The sequence below is a fragment of the Schistocerca nitens genome, chromosome 6 (assembly GCF_023898315.1).
Source record: "Schistocerca nitens isolate TAMUIC-IGC-003100 chromosome 6, iqSchNite1.1, whole genome shotgun sequence".
In the NCBI taxonomy this organism is placed as follows: Eukaryota; Metazoa; Arthropoda; class Insecta; order Orthoptera; family Acrididae; genus Schistocerca; species Schistocerca nitens.
This window is the reverse complement of record NC_064619.1, coordinates 245,495,551-245,519,033: the sequence shown is the minus strand read 5'-3', so window position 1 is coordinate 245,519,033 and position 23,483 is coordinate 245,495,551. Positions and strand designations below refer to the sequence as shown.

Below are 23,483 nucleotides of genomic sequence, written 5' to 3'. Positions count from 1 at the left end.
GGGTGGTTTTTTAGGGTAGAGGGTCTTGGGAAAACACAAGAAGGGCTTCAGTCACAAAGGGTGCAGGCTGAACACAGAAAAAAAAATACAGAAACCATTGGTATAACAGTTGTAAATTGTCGTAACTGTGTTGGGAGAGTACCAGAGCCCCAAGCGCTAATAGAAAGCACTGACGGTCAAATCAGCTGGCTAAAGCCGGATATAAGCTCAGCTGAAATTTTTGCGAAGAACCTAACGGTGTTCTGAAAGGACAGGCTAAACACGGTTGGCAGTGGCGTGTTTATTGCTGTCAGCAGTTTAGCTTGTTGTGGAATTGAAGTAGCCTAGGTACTTCCTGTCAGGTAGTAAGGGCAGAGGTTATTGTTGGCAACCGGAATAAAATAATAATTGGATCCTTTTACCGACCTCCCAATTCAGATGATACAGTTGCTGAAAGGTTCAAAGAAAACTTGCATCTGATTTCAAACACGTACCCAACTCATACGATAATAGTTGGTGGTGACTTTAATTTACCCTCGATATGTTGGAGAAAATACATGTTTAATTTCAGAGGTACGCATAAAATATCATCCCAAATTTTGCTAAATGCATTCTCTGAAAATTATTTCGAGCAGTTAGTTCATGAGCCCACGCGAATAGTAAACGGCTGTGAAAACACACTTGACCTCTTAGCAACAAATAATCCTGAGTTAATAACAAGCATCAAAACCGATTCAGAGATTAGTGAACACAGGGTTGTCGTAGTGAGATTGAACACTGTAATCCCCAATTCCTCGAAAAATAAGCGAAAAAGATACCTATTCAAAAAAGCAGATAAAAATTCACTTGACACCTTCCTGAGAGACAATCTCCACTCATTCCAAATTAATAATATAAGTGTAGACCAGATGTGGCTTAAATTCAAAGAAATAGTATCGGCAGCAATTGAGAGATTTATACCAAATAAATTAACAAACGACGAAGCTGATCCTCCTTGGTACACAAAACGGATTAGAACAATGTTGCAGAAACAACAAAACAAACATGCCAAATTTAAACAGACGCAGAATCCCCAAGATTGGCGATCTTTTACAGAAACTCGAAATTTAGTGCGGACTTCAATGCGAGATGCCTATAACAGTTTCCACAATGAAACTTTGTCTCGAAACCTGGCAGAAAATCCAAAGAGATTCTGGTCATATGTGAAGTATGTTAGTAGCAAGAAACAATCAATGCCTTCACTGCACGATAGCAATGGAGATACTATCGAAGACAGTGCTACCAAAGCAGAGTTACTAAACACAGCCTTTCGAAATGCCTTCACAAAAGATGACGACGTAAATATTCCAGAATTCGAATCGAGAAGAGCTGCCAGCATGAGTAACGTAGAAGTAAATATCCTCGGAGTAGTGGAGCAACTTAAATCACGTAATAAAAGCAAGTCTTCTAGTCCAGACTGTATACCAATTAGGTTCCTTTAGGAGTATGCTGATGCATTAGCTCCATACTTAACAATCATATACAAACGTTCGCTTGACGGAAGATCTGTACCCAAAGACTGAGAAGTTGCACAGGTCACACCAATATTCAAGAAAGGTAGTAGGAGTAATCCACCAAATTACAGGCCCATATTGTTAACGTCAATATGCAGCAGGATTTTAGAACATATATTGTGTTCGAACATTATGAATTACCTCGAAGAAAGCAGTCAATATGGATTTAGAAAACATCGTTCCTGTGAAACACAACTATCTCCTTATTCACATGAAGTGTTGAGTGCTATTGACAAGGAATTTCAGAACAATTCCGTATTTCTGGATTTCCGGAAGGCTTTTGACACTGTACCACACAAGCGGCTTGTAGTGAAGTTGGATGCTTATGGAATATCGTCTCAGTTATGAGACTGGATTTGTGATTTCCTGACAGAGGTCACAGTTCATAGTAACTGACGGAAAGTCATCAAGTAAAACAGAAGTGATTTCTGGCACTCCCCTAGGTAGTGTTATGACCTTTGCTGTTCCTTATCTATATTAACGATTTTGGAGACAATCTGAGCAGCCGTCTTCGGTTGACTGCAGATAACGCTGTCGTTTATTGACTAATAAAGTCATCAGAAGACCAAAACAAACTGCAAAACGATTTAGAAAAGATATCTGAATGGTGCAAAAAGTGGCAGTTGACCCTAAATAATGAAAAGTGTGAGGTCATTGTAGTGGTTAATAAAAAAAATGGGAGAAGAGAAACCGTGAAAAAGGGAAAGAATGAAAAGCTAATCGGACTTCGTATTACAGAAAATCTATCGGACTTCGTTATTCAGAAAAGCTATTGTTGGGGTGGTCCTTGTGGCGTTTTTGAGCAAAAGTTAAACCAATTTCCACTACAAAATTTTTTGAAAAAGAACAGAGAACAACAAAATGTAACTGACAGGGGAAAATGGCGTAGCTTTGAGTTCATTCTTTACCAGGTTAACTTGTCTTCTTTCGGGCGGCGTCCAGGTCTTCAAAAATCTCCATTTTGCGTGAAAAGTCTGCTCCGAAATCTTGCAATCGTCCAGGAATTTCTAATGTATACAAAACCGTCTTGATCTTAAATACAATTTATTTTAGTTGCTTCTCTCCATCCTCCGAATTTCATAATAACTTCCACAATGTCTACACATTACAATCAGACTAGCTATTAAGTTTTTTACGTCAGCATCAGATCACGTCTGCCTTAAGCTACGGCTATCAAGAGACAATTGAAACGGAATAAAAAACAAAAAAGAGTTAACAATTTTAGTATTTTCTCTCTGCCGTCGAGCGCTCATACCGCTACGACGGGATATTTTTATCTGAGGGAACGAATGTAGCGCGGCGAAATTCAAAGTCCCGCTACATCATCCACATGAGTGCTAAAAGGAACTCGTTAAACTTCTGTTACACAATAAATCAGTCTAATCTAAAAGCAATATATTCAACTAAATACCTACGTATTACAACTACAAACAACTTAAATTGGAAGGAACACATAGATAATGTTGTAGGGTAGGCTAACCAAAGACTGCATTTTATTGACAGGACACTTAGAAAATGTAACAGATCTACTAAGGAGACTGCCTACACTATGCTTGTCCAACCTCTTTTCAAATACTGCTGCGTGGTGTGGGATCCTTACCAGATAGGACTGACGGAGTACATTGAAATAGTTCAAAGAAAGGCAGCACATTTTGTACTACCGCGAAATATGGGAGAGAGAGTCACAGAAATGATACAGGATTTGAGCTGAACATCATTAAAAGAAAGGTGTTTTTCATTGCAACGGAATCTTCTTACGAAATTCCAATCACCAACTTTCTCCTCCGAATGCGAAAATATTTTGTTAACACCGACCTACATAGGGCGGAACAATCACCACGATAAAATAAGGGAAATCAGAACTCGTACGGAACGGTATAGGTGTTCATTCTTTCCGCGCGCTGTACGAGATTGGAATAAGAGAATTGTGAGGGTGGTTCGATGAATCCTCTGCCAGGCACTTAAATGTGATTTGCAGAGTATCCATGTAGATGTCGAGAGCCGATCGCACAACGAAGTCTCATATTAGAGTGTCAGCATAAGAGGTTTTGCATGCTGTGTCCACACAAGTGAAATAGCACTGGCAATTAAATCTTTGCAATTCAGTCACCCAAGAGCAATATAACTGACCAGCTTGCTTGTGATATTGATGATATTCGAGTCACGATGTGTCTAGATGAAATGTTTGTGAATAATAATTCGAAAGCAACATGCACATTTCCTCAAAAGTAAGCGCAACTGCATTAAATAGGGAAGCCTACTTCTATAGTGTGAAAAGGTCTCCAGAAGCGCCTGAGAAAGGGACAGCGATCACTGGAGAGAGTCATCAGAGACCCAAAAGATGGTGAAGCGCCGTTTCATCTGCTGTGAAGACATGTCCCAATTTTCTTCCACATTGTTAAAAGGTGGAAATGTAGGTTTGTGACTCTCCGCCTCGGAGGTGACATCCTCCTGTATGGGGTGGGTATCCTGAACCTACAGTAGTAGTAGTAGTAGTAGTAGTTGTTGTTGTTGTCACTGTCGTGGTGAAACTGCTGTTGGAACTGCTGCTGTTCCACAAGTTGCACAAACTTTGTGCCCATGGGATGCTACCAATGTTTTATTCTATCATCAATTATGGCGACCGAGATTCAGCAGAAAGTTGGGAATAATGAAAGAACCTGCTGAAACTGGACTGAGCAGACAGGGTTGTCAAGAGTGGTCTGTCAAGTGTGAACACAAGGACAAGAACAAGAGGAACACACAGTGGAGACATCATTGCAGAATAACAAGGTCCAAAGAAGTAATGTGCAATGAAAATGATGACACTGCAGCAAATACACAAATGAGGACAGAGTTGCTGCATGGTTAGGTTTAACGTAAGCCATGAGCACTAATTTGCTGGAATGGTGGGCTTGGCCCATGGCACTGCACACCCAGTGCTGATGAGGTGATTACTGGTATTTGTAGGAGTAGCAGTACCATCTAGTGGCTGTTATCAAGTTCCCAGCTCTCCAATGGAATTTCAAAATGCTGGGCCGGACTACCAGAGCCAGACTTAACTTCAGGAGGTGGAATATTTAATACTGCTTATAGGCAGCTATTACAAATATTTATAATTCCCTCCTAACTCCAGCCTTTATTGGGATACAGACAGTGTCATAAACTAAACTAAACTCCGTCCGAACAGACCATGAAGGTGCAACAGTACCGACCAGCCGCCATGTCATCCTCAGCCCTCAGGTATCAGGTATCACTGGATGCGGATATGGAGAGGAAAGTGTTCTGCACACCACTCTCCCTGCTGTATGTCAGTTTTCAAGAACAGAGCTGCTACTTCTCGATCAAATAGCTCCTCAGTTTGCCTCACAAAGACTGAATGCATCCTGTTGTCAAAAGTGCTTGGCAGACCAGATGGTCACCCATCCAAGTGCTAGCCCAGCTCAACAGCACTTAACTTTGGTGATCTGATGGGAACCGTGTTACCACTACAGTAAGGCCAATGGTCTACAAAGTGTCATAGCAGTAAAAAATTGCCCAACAGTCTGGCAGCAACTGCCAAGTGCAAATCCGAAAAGTAAATTAGGTGGCTAAAGAGTCTCTTTTCGTTCAGATATTGCATTAAAGCAGTTTCTCAATGTGTTGTTATGAAAAAGAGGCCAGCATTGAATCCCTGTTCTCCACACTCTAAAGCACTCATATCTGTCATTGCCTTCGTAACTACGTAATGACTTACTTGCATACAGAGAAACTAATGTATTTTAACTGACTGTAATATCTAAGACTGGGCTGAATGTTGTCCCACAAACTCCCTCTCTACATCATATCATTTCCGTGTCAACTCTGTCACCAGCAGTGCAACATTATGCCACACTTCTCACCCAGTTAATCCTGAACATTAGCATACTAACAGATTGTAGAAGACTTTCTCTCATATAAATTAAGCTCTTTTATCTCAAATGCTACTGGATTATTTGAAAGTAGTAGAACAATATAAAATTAAAACTCTCTGTAGCAGCCATTTCATGCTATGTTTGCTGAATATCTTTCTGGAGACAGCACATATTCTCTGCTGCCAGTAGCAAATCTCTCGTATATCAATATGCTTTTGTTTGATAATACTGCTTCATCATTCAACAGAACAAGAAATTTGTAACACAAATAAAAAATTTCATGTATTTCTTCAATAACAAAAAACAGATGGCAGAAAACAACTTCAAAATAAGTGTGGCATGTTTCTTGTATAATGGAAAAGTGAAGATCACCTACATATCCAAAAAATAAACTTATTATAGACGACTAATGATTATCTATCTTTTATAGGTAATTAACCACTGGAATATCCAAAATGGAGTATACAAAAGCAATGTCTCCAAGAAAGTTTACATGACACAGATAACTTCATACAGCATGTGGAAAATAATTTGATATTTCAGTATATACACAGAAAAAAAAGACAACTCATTTCTAAAAGGCAACCTTATTCTGCCTATCAGTAACAGAAAAAACTATGTACACATTACTGAATACTGTCCCTGAAATTCTGAAGACTACTACCTTTATAAGGAAAACATCCTAAGAACATTAAATATATACTGCTGTAACTTTCCACTTTTTCATTTGCTTATAGAGAAGACAATTTATAGTTACTGTTGATCATCAGTAGATCACTCTGATCAGTGTTCTGGATTTAATTGTCTGCCATAATGTGTTAATAACATGCCAGTTTTAATAAAGCACCATTCCCTTGGTGAGCTTATCACTAGGATAAGTAAGATACTTCAAGCTGCAACCAGTCTTGGTAGATGCTTTTCAGGTCTGCTTCACCACTTTGAGATGTCATTACCAGGCTGAATTAAAATGTAGAGATCTAGGACATGGATATGTTTTGTTATTCTTCCAGTCCCTAATACCATCTTTCCTTCTGGGTAACTATGACATTGGACTTGCTGAAGGCCATATGTTAATAAACAAAAAGTGAGAAGTAATGCAGCATAGCGTGAAAAGCATGAAGGTGACACCTGGAGAGCAAAAAATGGTTTTATATGAGAAAATATTATACAAATTATACTACTTCTGTATGGCTATAAGACACTATACACTAACTGTACAACAATGATTATGTTAAAAACTGCATGTTGTACCTGAACAACTTACGCACATTTGTCACACACAACTAGGAATTTTCTGCTTTTCATTTATGTCGAGCATACTGAGATCACGGAAAGATGGCCAAAGAAACAGTAACAACTCTATGTTTGGAAGTAATTACAACCTTGTCAAACTTCAAATCTACAATTTTCTTTTATCATAATGAAACAGTACTTGTAACTGTAGCAAGTAAGTTCATCTCACAATCATTGTCATTGACACTGTATATTTGATAAATTTGTGAAACCACACAGCTGACTGGATTGTAGGGTCTTTTTCATCTTCTAATTCACCTGTGACCTCTTTAAACGGTTTCAGGAAATCCACTATTCTTCGTGCAAGCTCATTATCATATCCCTTTAACCTGTAAATGAAATTCTTTTCCATTAGTAAAACAGTAACTTTGTGATATCAACTGTGTAAGGACTCCAGCATAGTTTACTCTACCTTTTCCAGAATTTGCTGTCCTCTTGTTTCAAAGATTTGCAGAGGCCAATTTTCTTCATGTTCTGTACAAAATATTATACAATATGATGTTCAGGGCGTGATTTAATGATATCTTCATCAAAAGTGCACCTAACTTCTCTGTTTATACAATAAGCAGCACAAGGAAGTCTTTTATGATTTTTCGTGCTTTTATTAATCGGCAGCCTGGTCGAAGATAAAAACAAAATAATGCAATATGTCAGGCAAAACGTTCCAATCAATCAGCCATTCTATCTATTATTTCTTTCATAACATTTACTCATGTCTTCTTAATGTCTGTAAATTTGGTTTTAAATAATACATCAGTCACAAAGGGCCAGTCTGTGTTTCCGTAATGTGCTGTAAGTATCAAACAATGTATCTGATCAGTCAACATATTGACTGTCACAATACGTTTTGTTAATAAGTTACACGATCACAGAAGGCATTACACTGTTTCAGTAGTGTCAGCCCGTTTGTTGACACGTCTATTTACAGTAGATGAATGTGGCATGACTTCTAAAAAATGTGCATTTATATCTGTTAACTCTCAGGTTAGTTCTTTGAAACCTTCACCAGAAATAGCATTAAAAGGTCTCATATCTTAAGCACATTTTGCTGTTATACTATTTTTTTTATTACTGCTTGTATCCCTGGAAGGTCTGTGCTTACGTGGGATCTCATACAACTGTGTTTCTGTAAATAATTTGTTTCTGACTGGAAACAGAATAATGCAGGGCAGCTTATGCACGATATGTACACAGTACACTTGCTACGAGGGTGAGTCAAATGAAAACCTTAAATATTTTTTAAATATTATTTATTGTGCAGAAGTGGTACATAGCTCTATCACTTTTCAACATAATCTCCCCCATGCTCAATGCAGGTCCCCCAGTTCTTACAAAGTGCATAAATTCCTTTAGAAAAAAAATTCTTTTGGTAGTCCATGCAACCACTTGTGCACCGTGTGGCATACCTCTTCATCAGAACAGAACTTCTTTCCTCCCATTGCGTCTTTGAGTGGTCCAAACGTATGGAAATCACTTGGGGGCAAGGTATGGTGGATGAGGAAGACACTCAAAATGCAGGTCTGTGATTGTTTCAACTGTTGTACGGGCAGTGTGGGGCCTTGCATTGTCATGTTGCAAAAGGACACCTGCTAACAGCAATCCACGTTGCTTTGATTTGATTGCAGGCCGCAGATGATTTTTTAGGAGATCTGTGTATGATACACTGGTGGTAGTGGTCCCTCTAGGCATGTAATGCTCCAAAATGACACATTTTTCGTCCCAAAAGAGAGTCAGTATAACCTTCCCTGCTGATGGTTCTGTTTGAAACTTCTTTGGTGTTGGTGAAGAGGAATGGCGCCATTCCTTGCTCGCTTTCATTTCAGGTTGGTGGAGGTGAACCCAGGTTTTGTCCCCAGTAACGATTCTCGCAAGGAAGCCATCACCTTCTGGTTCCAAGTGCCGAAGAAGTTCTTCACAAGCATCAACACGTTGTTCTCTCATTTCAGGAGTCACCTACCGTGGCACCCATCTTGCAGACACTTTGTGAAACTGGAGCACATCATGCACAATGTGGTGTGCTGACTCTTGACTAATCTGTAAACATGTTGCAATGTCATTCAGTGTCACTCGGCGGTTTTCCTTCACTACGGCTTCAACTGCTGCAATGTTCTGTGGAGTCACAACTCATTGTGCCAGACCTGGACGAGGAGCACCTTCCACTGAAGTCACACCGTTTGCGAACTTCCTACTCCATTCGTAGACTTGCTGCTGTGAGAAACGTGCATCACCGTACTGAACCTTCATTCGTCGATGAATTTCAATAGGTTTCACACCTTCACTACGCAAAAACCAAATAACAGAACGTTGTTCTTCCCTGGTGCAAGTCTCAAGTGGAGCGGCAATCTTTGTACTGATACTGTGACGGAATGTGTGCATCTGCACTATGCTGCCACCTACAGGCCATTCTGCATGCTGCTTGCAACACACTTACAAACTTACAGGATAACAGTGCAAAATTTTGATTTGTTATTACAAATTTAAGGTTTTCATTTGAAAACCCTCGTATCTTTGTCTACAGTTAACACAAATCTGTTGCAAATTTCGCTTTTTACACCCTCCTTTTTCTTCAATGGGTATGCATTGTTTCACTCTTACTGCACTGGTTTTCCTAAGCTGCATGATTACAGACAGACATACTGCACTGGACATAGTTGTGCACTGAGAAAGACACATTTAGCATCTTAGGAGTCAAACATTGCCTAGGATTCAGTCATTACTTCTACATTCAACCACAATAAGTAATGCAGGCAGCCTATCCAGGCAGTGCCCACCCCATCTCGCATTTTGTGCTCTCTCTCTCTCTCTCTCTCTCTCTCTCTCTCTCTCTCACACACACACACACACACACACACACACACACAAACACACAAACACACACACACACATTGTGTTACAAATTTCTTCTTCTGTTTACGAGCAGTCGGGCCTCAGCACCAGGAGATGAGCTCCTAGATGTTTTTACTCTCGCCTGCCTCTCTTTCATTACACCATCTGGCCATTTATTGTGACTTGGAATCCAGTAAATGAATTCCTTAGTCCACTTCCTATCGATTTGTGTGAATACATGTCTCTATTTCATTTTCATTATGATCATAATTACATCCTGATGAGCAAAATAGGACATGTCAAGTTAAGAGACTTGTGACACTTGAGAATTACTGAGGGCAATATTTATAAAAATTGAAAAGGTATTAAAAGAAAGTGGGTTCAACAAATTGTCTTGAGGCTTTCCATTCATCCCATCCATTCACACAATGTTCTGTGAATTCTACCATGAAGGAGAACCCTCAGAGATGAAGAATGAGTCAGTAGGAGCAGCCACTTCCGGCTGCTTCTTTAAAGTATACTAACAACAAACTGTATCTATAGTCCAATTAAAATTACTTGATGGTTGACATCTGTCACTTGCCACTAGTGTTGCCACATCTAATGCCAGCTACTGCTCAGTTATAGGCAACACACAAACATGGCAGGTCACTTCACATATGCTGTTAATGTGTAACACGGAGCAATGGTGGAAGCGGCTGCCGCAAGGTATGACACAAATGGGAGATGCTCTGTTGACAGCTGAATTTTAAGTGATGAATGACTGAACTGTGCCAAATGACAGGTTTTGTAGCCGTGAATTTAAACTCATGTCCTAACCTGAACACAACCTCTTGATGTGCAATGTATCAGAAAATGGAAATCAACACACTGCGGCAAAACAAAAAAATCTTGATCTCTTTGTTCATGGCATTTACAGCTAACCTCTATAAGCAAACTCAAGATAGAAAAATTTCTTAATATGTTTCTTGCATAGCCATCTTCTATAGCAAACTTTCAGGTTTAGTGGTAAAAGCAAACTGTAATTTCTCACTGTCACTGTTTACCTGGAACTATCCTCACACTGGCTACACAAGCTGCTGTGTTACCAACTGATGAGCAGTCCTGGTTGGCACTTGCAGATTATAAGCAACAGAGCAGATTCCAAATGAAAAAAAGAATGATGGGAAGGAAAACAAAACCAAACAAAAAAAGTCAATATGACAATAAAAATGACACAGCAAAGTATTAGAAATAAAAACAATACACTTAAACAAATTAATTGATTAAAAATAATAATCACAGTCTTCTGATTAAATTTACAAAAATTAAAAATTTCATTGGGCTTGATGAGATTTGTTCCTTCAACCTTCTACATGTCAGGTTTATATGCTAACCACTATGCTATGCCATTACACTGTGAAAGAATGTATTTACTCTGGTATCCCAGTCACGACTGACAGCCTTCAAAAATTCGGCTTTACACACTGTCATGTGTAGCTTGCCTAATGTAAGCCAATCTCTGTGATTTCCATAACTGTGTAAATGAATCTGAAGTGCTCTCTTGTGCAGAAGAATCCAGTAGTATTCGATTAGTGCCGTGTATGAAACGCGTGTATTCTGTTAGCATCATTTGTGTGTGTGTGTGTGTGTGTATCACACTTAACACACAGTATTATCAGTACAATATGTAACAACTGTCAAGCTCTGTTGAATAGCAGCTTTAGAGTTAAGCTAAATTACAGCCCTGAGGCCAAATATTCCAAGGAATTGCAGGAGTGGCTAATGAAGTGTCCTTTTACTTTGTTTTTAAATATATGGGGATTTTCGATTTCCTGTGGTGATTTCTGCTAGCAACCTGTTATAGATTTTTGCACCAGAGAATGAAACCACATTCCTAGCCCACAATTATTGTATGTCTATATGGAAAGTATGTTAATTTTAGTTTTGTGATTGTGATATGCACATCATCCTACGTTCATTCTTGTTAGAGGAAGGCACCATGGTCTAGGGGTAGTGTGTTTGAGTGGTAATCAAAACATTCCAGGTGCTGATTTCGAACCCAGTCACTCCTTAAATTTTGAATAAAAATAATCAGTAATGGCAGCAAGAGACTTCTGGCATAAGGAGTCACCCTAATTCCGCTAACAGTCATGTCAAAGAGAGCAGAGAAGTGGAAAGAGGCTCCGGGCAACCTTGTGGTAAGAAACAGTGCCCAAAGGCAGAAGAATCAGTTTTGACCAACAGCATGAGGATGATCCACAGGACATGTATCCTGTAATTGAAAAAGTGTCATGATGATCTCTGCATTGACTAAAGATTCTAGATTAGTTCCTCACTCACATCTCCAGGAGAGAATCATCAATATGGAAGTGACTGTGAGTAAAGGACTGAATAACCAGGAAAGACTAGTATTCTACGAGATAGAGTGTGAAATGTAAGAAGTCTCAATGACATAGGGAAGCTAGAAAATCTGAAAAGGGAAATGCAAAGGCTCAACCTAGATACAGTGGGAATCAATGAAATCACATATAGGGTAATATCAATAACTTCATCCAGTAGAATTCATTATGAATAGGAAAATAAGGTGAGAGTGAGTTACTTTGAAAATTGAGTGGTATGACTGCTCTCATCTGAATCAACAATGACCCAATGCCAACAACAATAGTTCAAGTGTACATGTCGACATCGGAAGTAAATGATAAAGAGAGAGAACGTTTGTAAGTACAAGTTTATCAGTACAAAAAGGGGGATGAAAATTTAATAATTGTGGATGATTGGAACACAAAAGTGGAGGAAAAAACAGAAGAGGAGGTTAGAGGAGAATATGGGCACTGTAGCCTAGAGCATGGAGAAAGACTAAAAAAGTTCTTTGGAAAACTTCAATTGGTAATACCGAATACATTGTTCAAAAATCACAAGAGGCAGTATACTTGGAAAATGCTTGTAGACATGGAGAGATATCAGCTGGATTACATTAAGGTCAAACAGTGATTCTGAAATTAGACATTGGATTGTAAGATATACCCAGAAGCAAATACAGACACAGACTACATTTCATAATGATGAAGAAATGAGATACTGAAGTACTGAGAAATGATTATGTATGTTAGAAGTTCCATAAAACTGTAGATCCTATGATAACGAATAACATAGCACACAGTTCAGTTGAAAAGGAATGGACTTAGGGCTGTTACAGGATGTGGACAAACAGTTTTAAATGCAAGGAAGATAACTGCAAAGAAACCTTTGGTAACAGAAGAAATACTTCAGTTTTTTGACAAAAGAATGAAATACAAACATTTTCCAGCAAAGGCAGGACTACACTAATGAACAGGTAGTGGAAGAAGCTAAGGTGATAGTGGCAGGAAAAATATGATGAAATCAAAAGAGAAATGATCATAAGGAGGACAGATTCAGCATGTACGAAAGTTAAAACAACCTTCAGTGAACTTCATAGTAAAGAAGGCAAAGGAGAGAACAGAGGTGGGTGGAAGAAGTACACTGAAGTCTTTTACAAAGAAAGGGAGGAAATGCCTGATGTTGTGACAAAAGAAGAATTTGGAGTCAATTGGATGACACAGTCAATTTCAAGAAATTTTCAAAATTTGCCATCAAATACGAAAGGCATAGATAACATTCCTTTGGAATTTCTCAACTCACTGGAGGAAATGGCAACAAAACGCCTATTCGAGTTGATGTGTAGAATATAAGAGAATGGAGACATACAATCCGACTTTTGGAAAAATATCATCCACACATTCCTGAAGATAGCAAGGGCAGATAAGTACAAAACTGTGGTGGAATTCACTTACAAAACAGCTGACAAGAATAATACGCAGAATGTAAAAAAAAATTAGGATTTTCTACATGACAATTAGTTTGGCTTTCGAGAAGGTCAAGGCACTGGAGAGGCAATTCTGACATTTCTCTTGATAACTGAAGCAAAAATTAAGAAAAATCAAGACACCTTCATATGATTTGTCAACCTAGAAAAATTGTTCAGTCATGTAAAATGATGCAAGATGTTCAACGTTCTCATAAAAATTGATGTAACCTGTAGAGAAAGATGAGTAATATACAATATGTATAAGCTCCAATAAGGAACAATATCAATGGAGAGCACAAACGAAATGCTTGTACTACAAAGGGTATAATACAAGGATGCATCCTTTCTCCACTGCTGTTCAATCTGTATACTAAAGAAACAATGACAGAAATAGAAGCTAATTTCAGGAGTGCAATTAAAATTCAGGGTGAGAAAATATCAATGATAAGATCTGTTGATAAGATTAACATACACAGTGGAAGTGGGACAGACTTGAAGGGCATACAGAATGAAATAAACAGACTATCAGGCTCAGGACATGGACTGAGAGTAAACAGAAGGTATATGAAAGTGACGACGATTAGAAGCAATGAGTTTTGGGATTAGTGTCAAGATTAATATCATCAACACAGCAGACAAACTGAAGAACATCTGCTACCTTGGAAGCAAAATAACATGTGCCAAACAAACCAAGAACAAAATAAGAAGCAGATTACCAGGTTGAATGCCTACCAGAATTAAACACTGGCCTTAATTTGAGGAAGAAATTTCTGACAATGAATGTCTGGACCACAGCATCGTATGGAGGTGAAGCATGGACTGTGGAAGAAGCTAAGAAGAAGAGAATTGAAGTGTTGAGATATGGAGGTATAGAAGGAAGCTGAAAATTAGCTGGACCGATAAGATAAGAAATTAGGTTATCCATGGAATCAGGAAGGATAGAAATATGTGGAAAACGTCGAGAAGATGGGACACAATGACAGGGTTTGTATTAAGGCAGCAGGGATGACTTCTGTGGTATTAGAGGGAGCCGCAGAGGGTAAAAACTGTATTCTAAAATGAAATGCATGCCTTGCAGTGATAAGAGTTGTACCAAATTGTGGTTAAGCATTATATCTAATAAGATTGTTTTAAGAAGCAGAAAGCGACTTAGTAGAAATGATTTCCCAAAACCATATGCTGGCCTGTGTAGTAAATTTTCACACTGGTTGTCATGTATCACATGTGATTTATTACAGTACAGTGTGTACTTCCTGAATTGATGCATTCATTCACATGTCTTGTTCCATAAATCTCATCATCAAGGACAGCCTTCACATATATGGAACAAGTTATACATTCACGAGCAGAATTTGTATGCTGTGTCTGTAAATTACAATTTACAATGATATAGAATTTATCAGTGTAATACAAGTAAGAGTTAAGTGATATATAGACACAGGAATGTACCTACATCGTTAATGAGAAGAGGATAATACCATTGGCTGGTCATATGAACAAAGTTTATGATTAATGTTAATGTGCTCACAGTATTATGAACTCTGATCTCAATATATGCCAATGACTTCCTAAACAATACATGGAGAAAGATGAACTAGAACAGTCACAACCATAGGAAACGTCTTTTTTTTATGAGGTTAGCGTTCATTGAGTCCTCTGTTCACAGCCAATGTGTACCATTACAGAGTCAGGTCTGAAGATGGTCCAAAACTGGTAACATCATAAAAAAAGAAGTTTCTTGCAGTTGTGACTGTTCATGTTCACTTGCAAGTAATAAAAAACTGCTGTACTGCAAGAGAAATGTGCTCAAAAATTACATTAAGGAAGAATTCTCTTTCCTCATAGCAGCAACATATATAGTCACTGATAAAACGCCAGAACTCCTAGTTGAGAAGACAAATGGAACCCTCTTTAATGAGTACAACTGGGACATATGTAAAAATTAACATTATACATAAAGAAAACAATCAGCATAAATTTTAGCTTACAGAGAGAAAACAGTTTTAAGCCTCAGTGATAAATCTGTACAGGGTGTCCCATTTACCTTGACCATCCGAAATAACTGTTTGCCCAGGTGCAAATTACAAAATGTTTCAAGCAAATGTTCTTTAGCTGTCAAGAGAACATCAAACAGAATGATTGCCTTCGTTGTAGCTTTGTTTTTTGCAAAGATATGAACAGCACTATGACTTTATTAAATGGCACCCTGTATTTTTTATTCAGTAATTCATTTCCTCTCCTAAAGATCTATTCAAAAATATATCACAGTATACCATTCACTGAAACACAATGTTATTAATTACATAACAACATTGATGTTGATATTCCCAGCGCTTAGTGCAGGAACTCGGTGTAATGAAATGCATCCACGTGATGACGATGACAAATGTAAACATAAGTAGAATGCACACTCATCATTTTATCAACCATTGTCAGTTGAAGAGTTGTGTGAGTAGAATGTACACCAATGAAGAGAAGGTAGAAATGCTATTCATCTATGGGGAATGTAAGTTAGCAGAGCAGTAATTGCAATACTGTTTTCTTATGTATGGATACATTTAGTAGAGTAGTTTAGTCCTTTTAAATACTATTGTGTAGAGTAAGCATACAGTAAAGGCTATCCTTCCTACAAACTGCATTGACATAACGTTAATTTTATTATTGTTGCTGTTGTCGAAGGTAGGCGAAATGCTGCGCAGGCAGCGGAACTGTACAGAGAGCAATATCCTGACAAGAACCCACCTTCCCGACGGATGTTTTCTCGTCTTGTTATGACGCTTCAGGAAACGGGAAGTTTCAACCCACGACAACGCAATCCTCATAGCACTCGCACAGATAAAGCTGCCGAAGTTACTGCTTCCATTGCTATGAATCCACATGTGAGCACACGACAGCTTGAACACAAGATTAGCATTCCTAAAACCAGTGTACATCATATTCTTACACGTTACCGATTCCATCCTTACCATGTACACTTGCATCAAGAATTGCATGGGAACGATTTCCAGAATTGTGTACAGTTCTCGTCAGTGGGCACAGCAGCAAATCCTCGCCAACCTGAACTACTTCTCCAAAGTTATATTTACCGATGAATGTTCCTTCTCAAACAAAGGACAGGTAAATACAAGGACAACTCACAATGGCTTAGACAGGTGGAACGTCAGCGTCAATGGAGGGTTAACATTTGGTGTGGGATGCTTGGTACTACAATTATTGACCCTTATTTCATCCATAGTAGTCTAAATGGCACAGCATATGCCAACTTCCTCAGACAACTACTTCCTCCTCTTCTGGATGAAGTGCTGCTAAGAACCAGAATGCTTATGTGGTATCAACACGGTGGTCCAGCACATAATGCCTTGAACGCACATCATGTTCTGAACCGAAGGTATCCTGCCAGATGGATTGGTCAAGGAGGAACAGTTACTTGGCCTGCTGAGTCCCCTGATTTAAATCCTCTGGACTTTTTTCTTTGGGGATGCATTAAAGACATTGTCTATCGCAATATTCCAACAACTACAGAGGACATGCAGAAACGTATCGTGCTTACTTGTAATTCTCTTCAGCAGGCAACACTGGAAGCAGTAAATAATTCTTTCATTCAACAGGTGCACTAGTGTATCAGTGTCTAGGGTCACAACTTTAAGCACCTTTGAATGTTCTACTCCTGGGCATTGGTACAGGAGAGTCAAAGTCAATTTTGTGTTATGTTTTTACTAGGTTTTCATTTGTTCTCCGACAACTCCAGCAAGTGGACGGGTTTGCGATCCGGAGCTCAAAGTCAATGGTATGTTAGGGGCCTATGTAATTAATAACATTGTGTTTCAGTGAAAGGTACTTTGTGATACATTTTTGAATAGGTCTTTAGGAGAGGAAATGAATTACCGAATAAAAAATACAGGGTTCCATTTAAAAAAGTCATACCACTGTTCATATCTTTGTAAAAGACAAAGCTACAACGAAGGCAATCGTGCTGATTGATGTCCCCTTGATGGCTAAAGCACATTTGCTTGAAACATTTTGTAATTTGCACCTAAACAGACAGTTATTTAAGGTGGTCAAGATAAATGGGACACTCTGTATAATGTGTAGCAAACACGATATTTTTAGAGACGAGCATTGGTTAACTGATGTGGATGAACACATGAAGACACTGACAAGAAGATCACCAGCAAGTTATGCTCTTCGTGTCATATCATCAGTGTGTAATAGCCAGTGTCCTGTGATTTGGACTTACATTTGCCATGGGCAAAGAAATAAAAAGAGCTAAACAGCAATTTCTGCCAGGTATTAAAATTATGTAATAATTTATAATAATTTGCCTGAGGAAATGAGTGTGACACCTAGCTAAAAATACATTTATTTAGAAAGGCAGTCAAATAATACCTCTTAAATATAGCAGTTAATGATTAATTAGTGTGTTTTGGTGTATGGGGGGGGGGGGGGGGGGGGAGAAGGTCTAGTGTATAATACTAATGTTCACCATGTTCTTCCAAGTTCAATGGGCTACTCATCCTGAGGGGATGCTGACACCATTTTTTTGGACGAGCGGAAGGGAAGACATGGTGATGTAACAATGGAGCGGCAGCACGGTCGTATGCAGCAAAAAGGCTAAATGAACAGTGTATAATAGTTATTCAAGTTATTATGTTAAATGAACATGGCATAATTAATTTCACGTTCAGCTAACTTGTTCCCAGTACATACAACATAAGAGAACTACATATTAGATATATCTGAATGAGGTAATGCATTTGTTAAGCCACGGGTGTCAGATTCTGCAAGATAGAAGTTTACGTTTGGTCCAGCCACCCTGGTTTAGGTTTTTGTAAATCAGTTCAAGCAAATGTTGACACAGATCCTTCAACAAGTACAGAGCCAGCCAATTGTCCTGTCCTCTTCTCATTAAAGACATAGGTATATTCCTATGTCTCTATATATCACTTAACTATTTCTTGAATTAAACTTATAAATCCTATATCATTGTAGAACGATCCTTGGACACACAAATGACTAATTCAGAAGTCATCACATAGCTACAAAGTTTACAGTATTTCATTTTAGAATAAATTAGAGTATCTATCCTATTCTTTGCCAGTTTTCTCCCCTTCTTCTTCTTTTTCTTCTTCTTATTTCCCTTGAATTTATCCCATCTGGTCTTGAATCCAATCTTCCAGTATTTGGCAAAATTTTATTCTATTATTTAAATTTGAACCCAGATGCTCTTCCTGAGACCACAGTACCATGGCCGGGATTTGAAGCAATGTCTCCTGCTCACTAGGCAGATGCACTAACCACTAGCCATCGTTGTAGAGTGGCTATATATCACTGCACAAACTACCCTTGCATGCCTCCCTCCTCAATCCAAATTCCCATTCGCACCTCAGCCCACTTGGTATATCCTCTAAACTTGAATAGCATTGCAGACGTCCTCCAACTGTATTGGAATAGCACTTCTGCATCAGATAAAATGGGGGAGGTGCTATTCCAACACAATTGGAGAGCTTCTGCAACGCTGCTCAAGTTAAGGGGAATACAACATGGGATGAGGCACGAAAGGGAATTTCGACTAATGAGGGAGGCATGCTAGGGTAGACTGTACACTTGTACAAAGCCAGGGAGATGTAGTGGTTAGCACACATGCCCAGTGAGCAGGAGGCCCAGAAAGGAAAATAATTATATGGTGATGTTTAGAGCACAAATTAATTTGCAACATGAATGTAAAATAACTCGTTCCACATCATGATGAATTATCATACAAAATGATCAGTGGAACATGAAAGTACGTAACTAACTATGTGGCACCTACCCAACAAAGTGATGACCACATAATATAGACATTACATACTGATAAAAAAACAGCTGGCTAGGGATCGGGTCGACAGAAGCGTCCGATCCCACGCGTCGGCTTTGACCCGTGACGTAAGGGTGTTGTCGTGTGTGACGTCATGACGGCGCGGAGTTTGGTTTGAGTGTGGCTGTCTCCAGTTCTGTTTTATCTTATTTTATTTACTTTTTCTGATCTGTTCGTTCTATCTCGTGAGATTTTTTTTAATTTAAAAACACTTATTACTTATTTTAATTATCTGTTTCCTCCAATTTCTGTTTTAGTTTTTATATTTATCTTTCTGATCTGTTCTTTCTATCCCGTGAGATTTTTTTTTAAAAAAAGACAAAAAACACTAATCAGCTACTGAAGCATCTTTATCTTCTATGGGTTGCAGGGGTTACGACCCCTGGGGAGGTGGGTGGGTATTCATGCATGGCTGTCTTCACTTACACGTTGTAGCTACGCAAGGTGTCTAAATTTGTTTATATTTAGTTTGCCCCCCACCCAAAACACCCCATTCCCCGCGCTTGTCCCGTTAGGGTCATTAGGCTTCTTGTGGAAAGTGTGTGTGTTAGTTTTTGTTTCGGCCATATTTGTGACGTCATGGGTCAAAGCAGACGGGCGGGATCGGACGCTTCTGTATTTCCTAGGGATCATAGGACTCCACCTCTGGACAATTGTATTTGGAACACACTATCTGGGGAAACAGTTTTCAGGTAAAAGGGAAACTGATTCATGTGAAATTTTCAACAACTATGAAGGACAAATCAGGTAGGCCTATAGCTAAAGTACACACTGTCTGGCACTAACTACAAAGTAAATACTTCTAACACAGGAGCATTTTATGCCATTATATCCACTTACTCAAAAATTAAGAAATCCTTAAAAGCACAGCAGGAGCAAGACAGAGAAAAAAAGGATAGATAACATCCAAATTACCACAGAGCAAAGTATACTAGTCACAACAATGAAAATTTCGTGTGGCATATGGTAATTCATACTAACAGAAGATTGTTTGCGCCATACTAGTACAACAAGCACAAAGCTTTTGTCAAAACTCTTTAATTATGTATAACAGTATCTACTAACAAATAGTGTACTAATGGAATGTGTCACTGCATCATAACTGTACTGGTCTAATTGTTTATATTTGTCAATGTAAGTATTTTACAATACCACAAAAAGAGACTTTGTCCACAACATGTATTTGAGTCATTCCAACAGTACCTCTCTTTCACTAACCTGTCCATCTGCTACATATTCCTGGCTTCTCCCTTGTTCTTTGAATTCCACAATATCTAGCAGCTTGTTGAAATATTATTAAAATGTAATTTTCCTCTAGAAGCTCTTCCTGCATATCTACCACCATTATCTTCCACATCAACTAATTTCATGGCATCAAAATTTGATCTTTCAGGATTCAGATTACTTCCTTACATATTACCCGATTAGGGCCTACCATTGCCAGAATGTTTCTACAATTTTTCCCAGAAATGACTCATCCTTTCTGCTTCATCCCTTAGAACTTTAAATTTTCTACTCTCCTACAAAAACTATACTTCGAAAAGAAAAGTTTTTTTTTCCTTCCTCCCATAGTGCAACTATCACAAAAATTATGCTTAAAACAGAAAAATAAATTCTTCCAAGTGTTGGCTATCAAAATTAACAATCCGGGGTCTTTCAAGATCATAATAAAAGAAGTACTCACGATGTGAAGTTAAATTTCATTCATAAATTAACTATAATACATCAGACAGATAATTCACACTTGCTACACTGTAAAAATCATGGCTGAATATATTCTGACAAATGGCAAACGAAGAATAGTAAATTGATGGTATCAGAACTGAACTTTAATATAAGACTATGACTGCTTTAAGGATTCCATGTTATACCACTGTTATCAATTTTATACAAAATACATTTAGTTTTGCCTTGTCCACTAATCTGTGCATAGAACAGATTATTATTCAATTGCCCCTGACACTGCTGGAGATGAATTCTGTATGTAGGTGTGGTCTTATCATCATGACCGTCTGTGGAAGATTTTGTTGATTGGAAATATGTTTGCTTGGTATACATTAGCACTAGTTTATACTCCATGAGGCACTTCTTTATCGTCTGAAGCATTTTCTTCACGTAAAGATCCATTTTACGAACGCCACCCTGGGCTACATCCTGCCAATAGTACGCCGTTATGCTATCTAGCACCAGCAGACTAACATATCGGTTGACGCTTAACAGTCTTTCTAAAGAATGCAATGTAATTTGATACTGTGCACTGTCGTAGCATTTAAGAATTATAAGTTTTCTTAGCGATTCCTTGATTATTTTCTCCACCGTCGCCGAATCTAACACTATTTTGTTGTCCTCAACATCTTCACTGTGTGTCCTACATTTCATAAGACGTAGCTCCATCAAATTTACAAGTTTTAGCAAATTAAAGTGATGGTCTGTATCCATCAATATAGCCCCAACATTCAGCCCGCCAATATGGAATTTTCCCCATTCTTTCGGTAATACGCATTTCACTAAAAACTTCGTCACAAGTAACGTCTTTCCACACGATGGATCGCCAGTAATTTCAATCACATCATTTAATTCGGGGCCAGTTTCAAATATCACCGTATTTATCCCTTTAAGGCTCAAATTGGCACCACATCTGGATAGAAACTGAACTCCGGATTCCGCATCGCATTGAAATGCCATTACAACCAATAAAAATTACATATCAATGAACCGAAAACACGACACTCAATAAAACTATTGATATTTCAATAAGGACTTTTCGCGGGGAAATTAAATCCACTTCAAAGATTATAAAAAAAACGCGGAAGACATGTAAATACAGCAAAAGTTGATTACTAAACGCCTGAGTCAATCGCAGGCGCCCTCTATTAGCTGACAACGCCGTAGCACGTAACGCCAGTGGCCAAACTAAGTCGAGATTCATATATGAAATTTAGATTTCGTCGAGTGCAGACGGCAGGACAGATATTATAAATTTGTTATCAGTTTCCTTTTGTTGGTATGATTTTAACAAATAACACAGTAACTTTGAGAACCTAATTTGTTGCAGTGTTATGCAACCTTTTGTTGCCACTACACATTTTATTATCTGTCGCAACGATTACGAACTTTTCTGACGAGCTTCTCGGAAACATACACCTACTTCAGGATACCATATTATGATGTTTCTCATTCGAGATTTGCAGTTACAAGTTTAGCAATCATGCATTCTAGTTACGTTGGGTTTCCACATTCAACTAAAAAGACGCCACAGTAAGCTGCATGACAATTAAAACGCCCGTACACTGCTGTTTTCACACGTTCCTTTTAACATTCTAGTTGCACGTCAGTCAACACTGCCTCAACTAAAATTATTCTGGACCATGACTCAGATTGATTAAAAATACGTACAGATGGGCCTAATATGGACTATAAGGAGTTTAGAGAGCCTAAAATAGTCATCAGAAGACCAGTAACGCAAGAAAAATGCGACTGATCACATATGTTTAACATTAATGCCCAGGGCTCTGCCAATACATTGTTCCATAGACTTTTTCATTCTTTCTTAAATATATTCGAGACCAACTGCCCTCAGTACAAATGTAAAGTTAACCCTAAAAGTAACAGTAATAGACATAGGGATAAGAATCCATGGTACACCGCTCAACTAGCCAAAATGAAAAGGAGGTAGTTGTTGTATAGAGATTCTTACAGACTTCAGAAAACTGATATGGATGGCTAAACAAAGGTACTCAAGAGCACAAAAGGAATATAAGTATTCTTTAAATGAAGCCAAAAAACAACATAACCTTGTCAGCATTGAGTCATTAAAAATAAATGCAAAAAAAGCATGGCCTATAATAAATTCAGTGGCCAAAAGCAAGCAGAAAGCTGAGGTAGAAATTTCAGCACATGAATTTAATAACTACTGTATAAAATCTGTTAACCAAATTAGGGAAAGCATTGGGAGGCCGCAAGAAACTTTAGCTGATCTCATTAAATATCATAACGTAGACTATTCCCTGAAAGATAAACTCCTTTTAACAGAGGTCACACCAGATGTTGTTTTAACTATTGTAAATAATTTTAGGCCCTCTGATAGTGCAGACATATATGGTATTTCTTGTAATGTGTTAAAAAAGATAATTGGGCCCATAGCATATCCTCTTACTAAATGTATAAACAGATGTCTAATTGAAGGAGTCATCCCAGATCTATTAAAATTATCCAGGGTAGTGCCCATTTACAAGAAAGGAGACAAAAATTGCCTATCTAACTATCGCCCAATATCTCTGACACCTATTTTATCTAAA

At 38.3% G+C, this 23,483-nt stretch overlaps 1 protein-coding gene across 3 annotated transcripts; it reads right to left on the bottom strand.

Annotated features, from left to right (window-relative positions):
• Positions 1-5,775: 5,775 nt before the first annotated feature.
• Positions 5,776-21,960, bottom strand: LOC126263129 (DNA repair protein XRCC2-like). 3 transcript variants are annotated; one of them, XM_049960151.1, is made up of 4 exons: positions 20,404-21,960; positions 7,110-7,313; positions 6,656-7,026; positions 5,777-6,532 (listed from the first exon to the last, which is right to left on the bottom strand). In XM_049960151.1, exon 1 carries the CDS (start codon positions 21,868-21,870, stop codon positions 21,037-21,039), a length of 834 nt encoding a protein of 277 aa, XP_049816108.1. In that variant the 5' UTR covers positions 21,871-21,960; the 3' UTR covers positions 5,777-6,532; positions 6,656-7,026; positions 7,110-7,313; positions 20,404-21,036. The 3 variants fall into 3 exon arrangements, with proteins under 3 accessions (XP_049816106.1, XP_049816108.1, XP_049816107.1); XM_049960150.1 differs by having other exon boundaries at positions 6,673-7,026; XM_049960149.1 differs by having other exon boundaries at positions 5,776-7,026.
• Between the last annotated feature and the right edge of the window lie 1,523 nt (positions 21,961-23,483).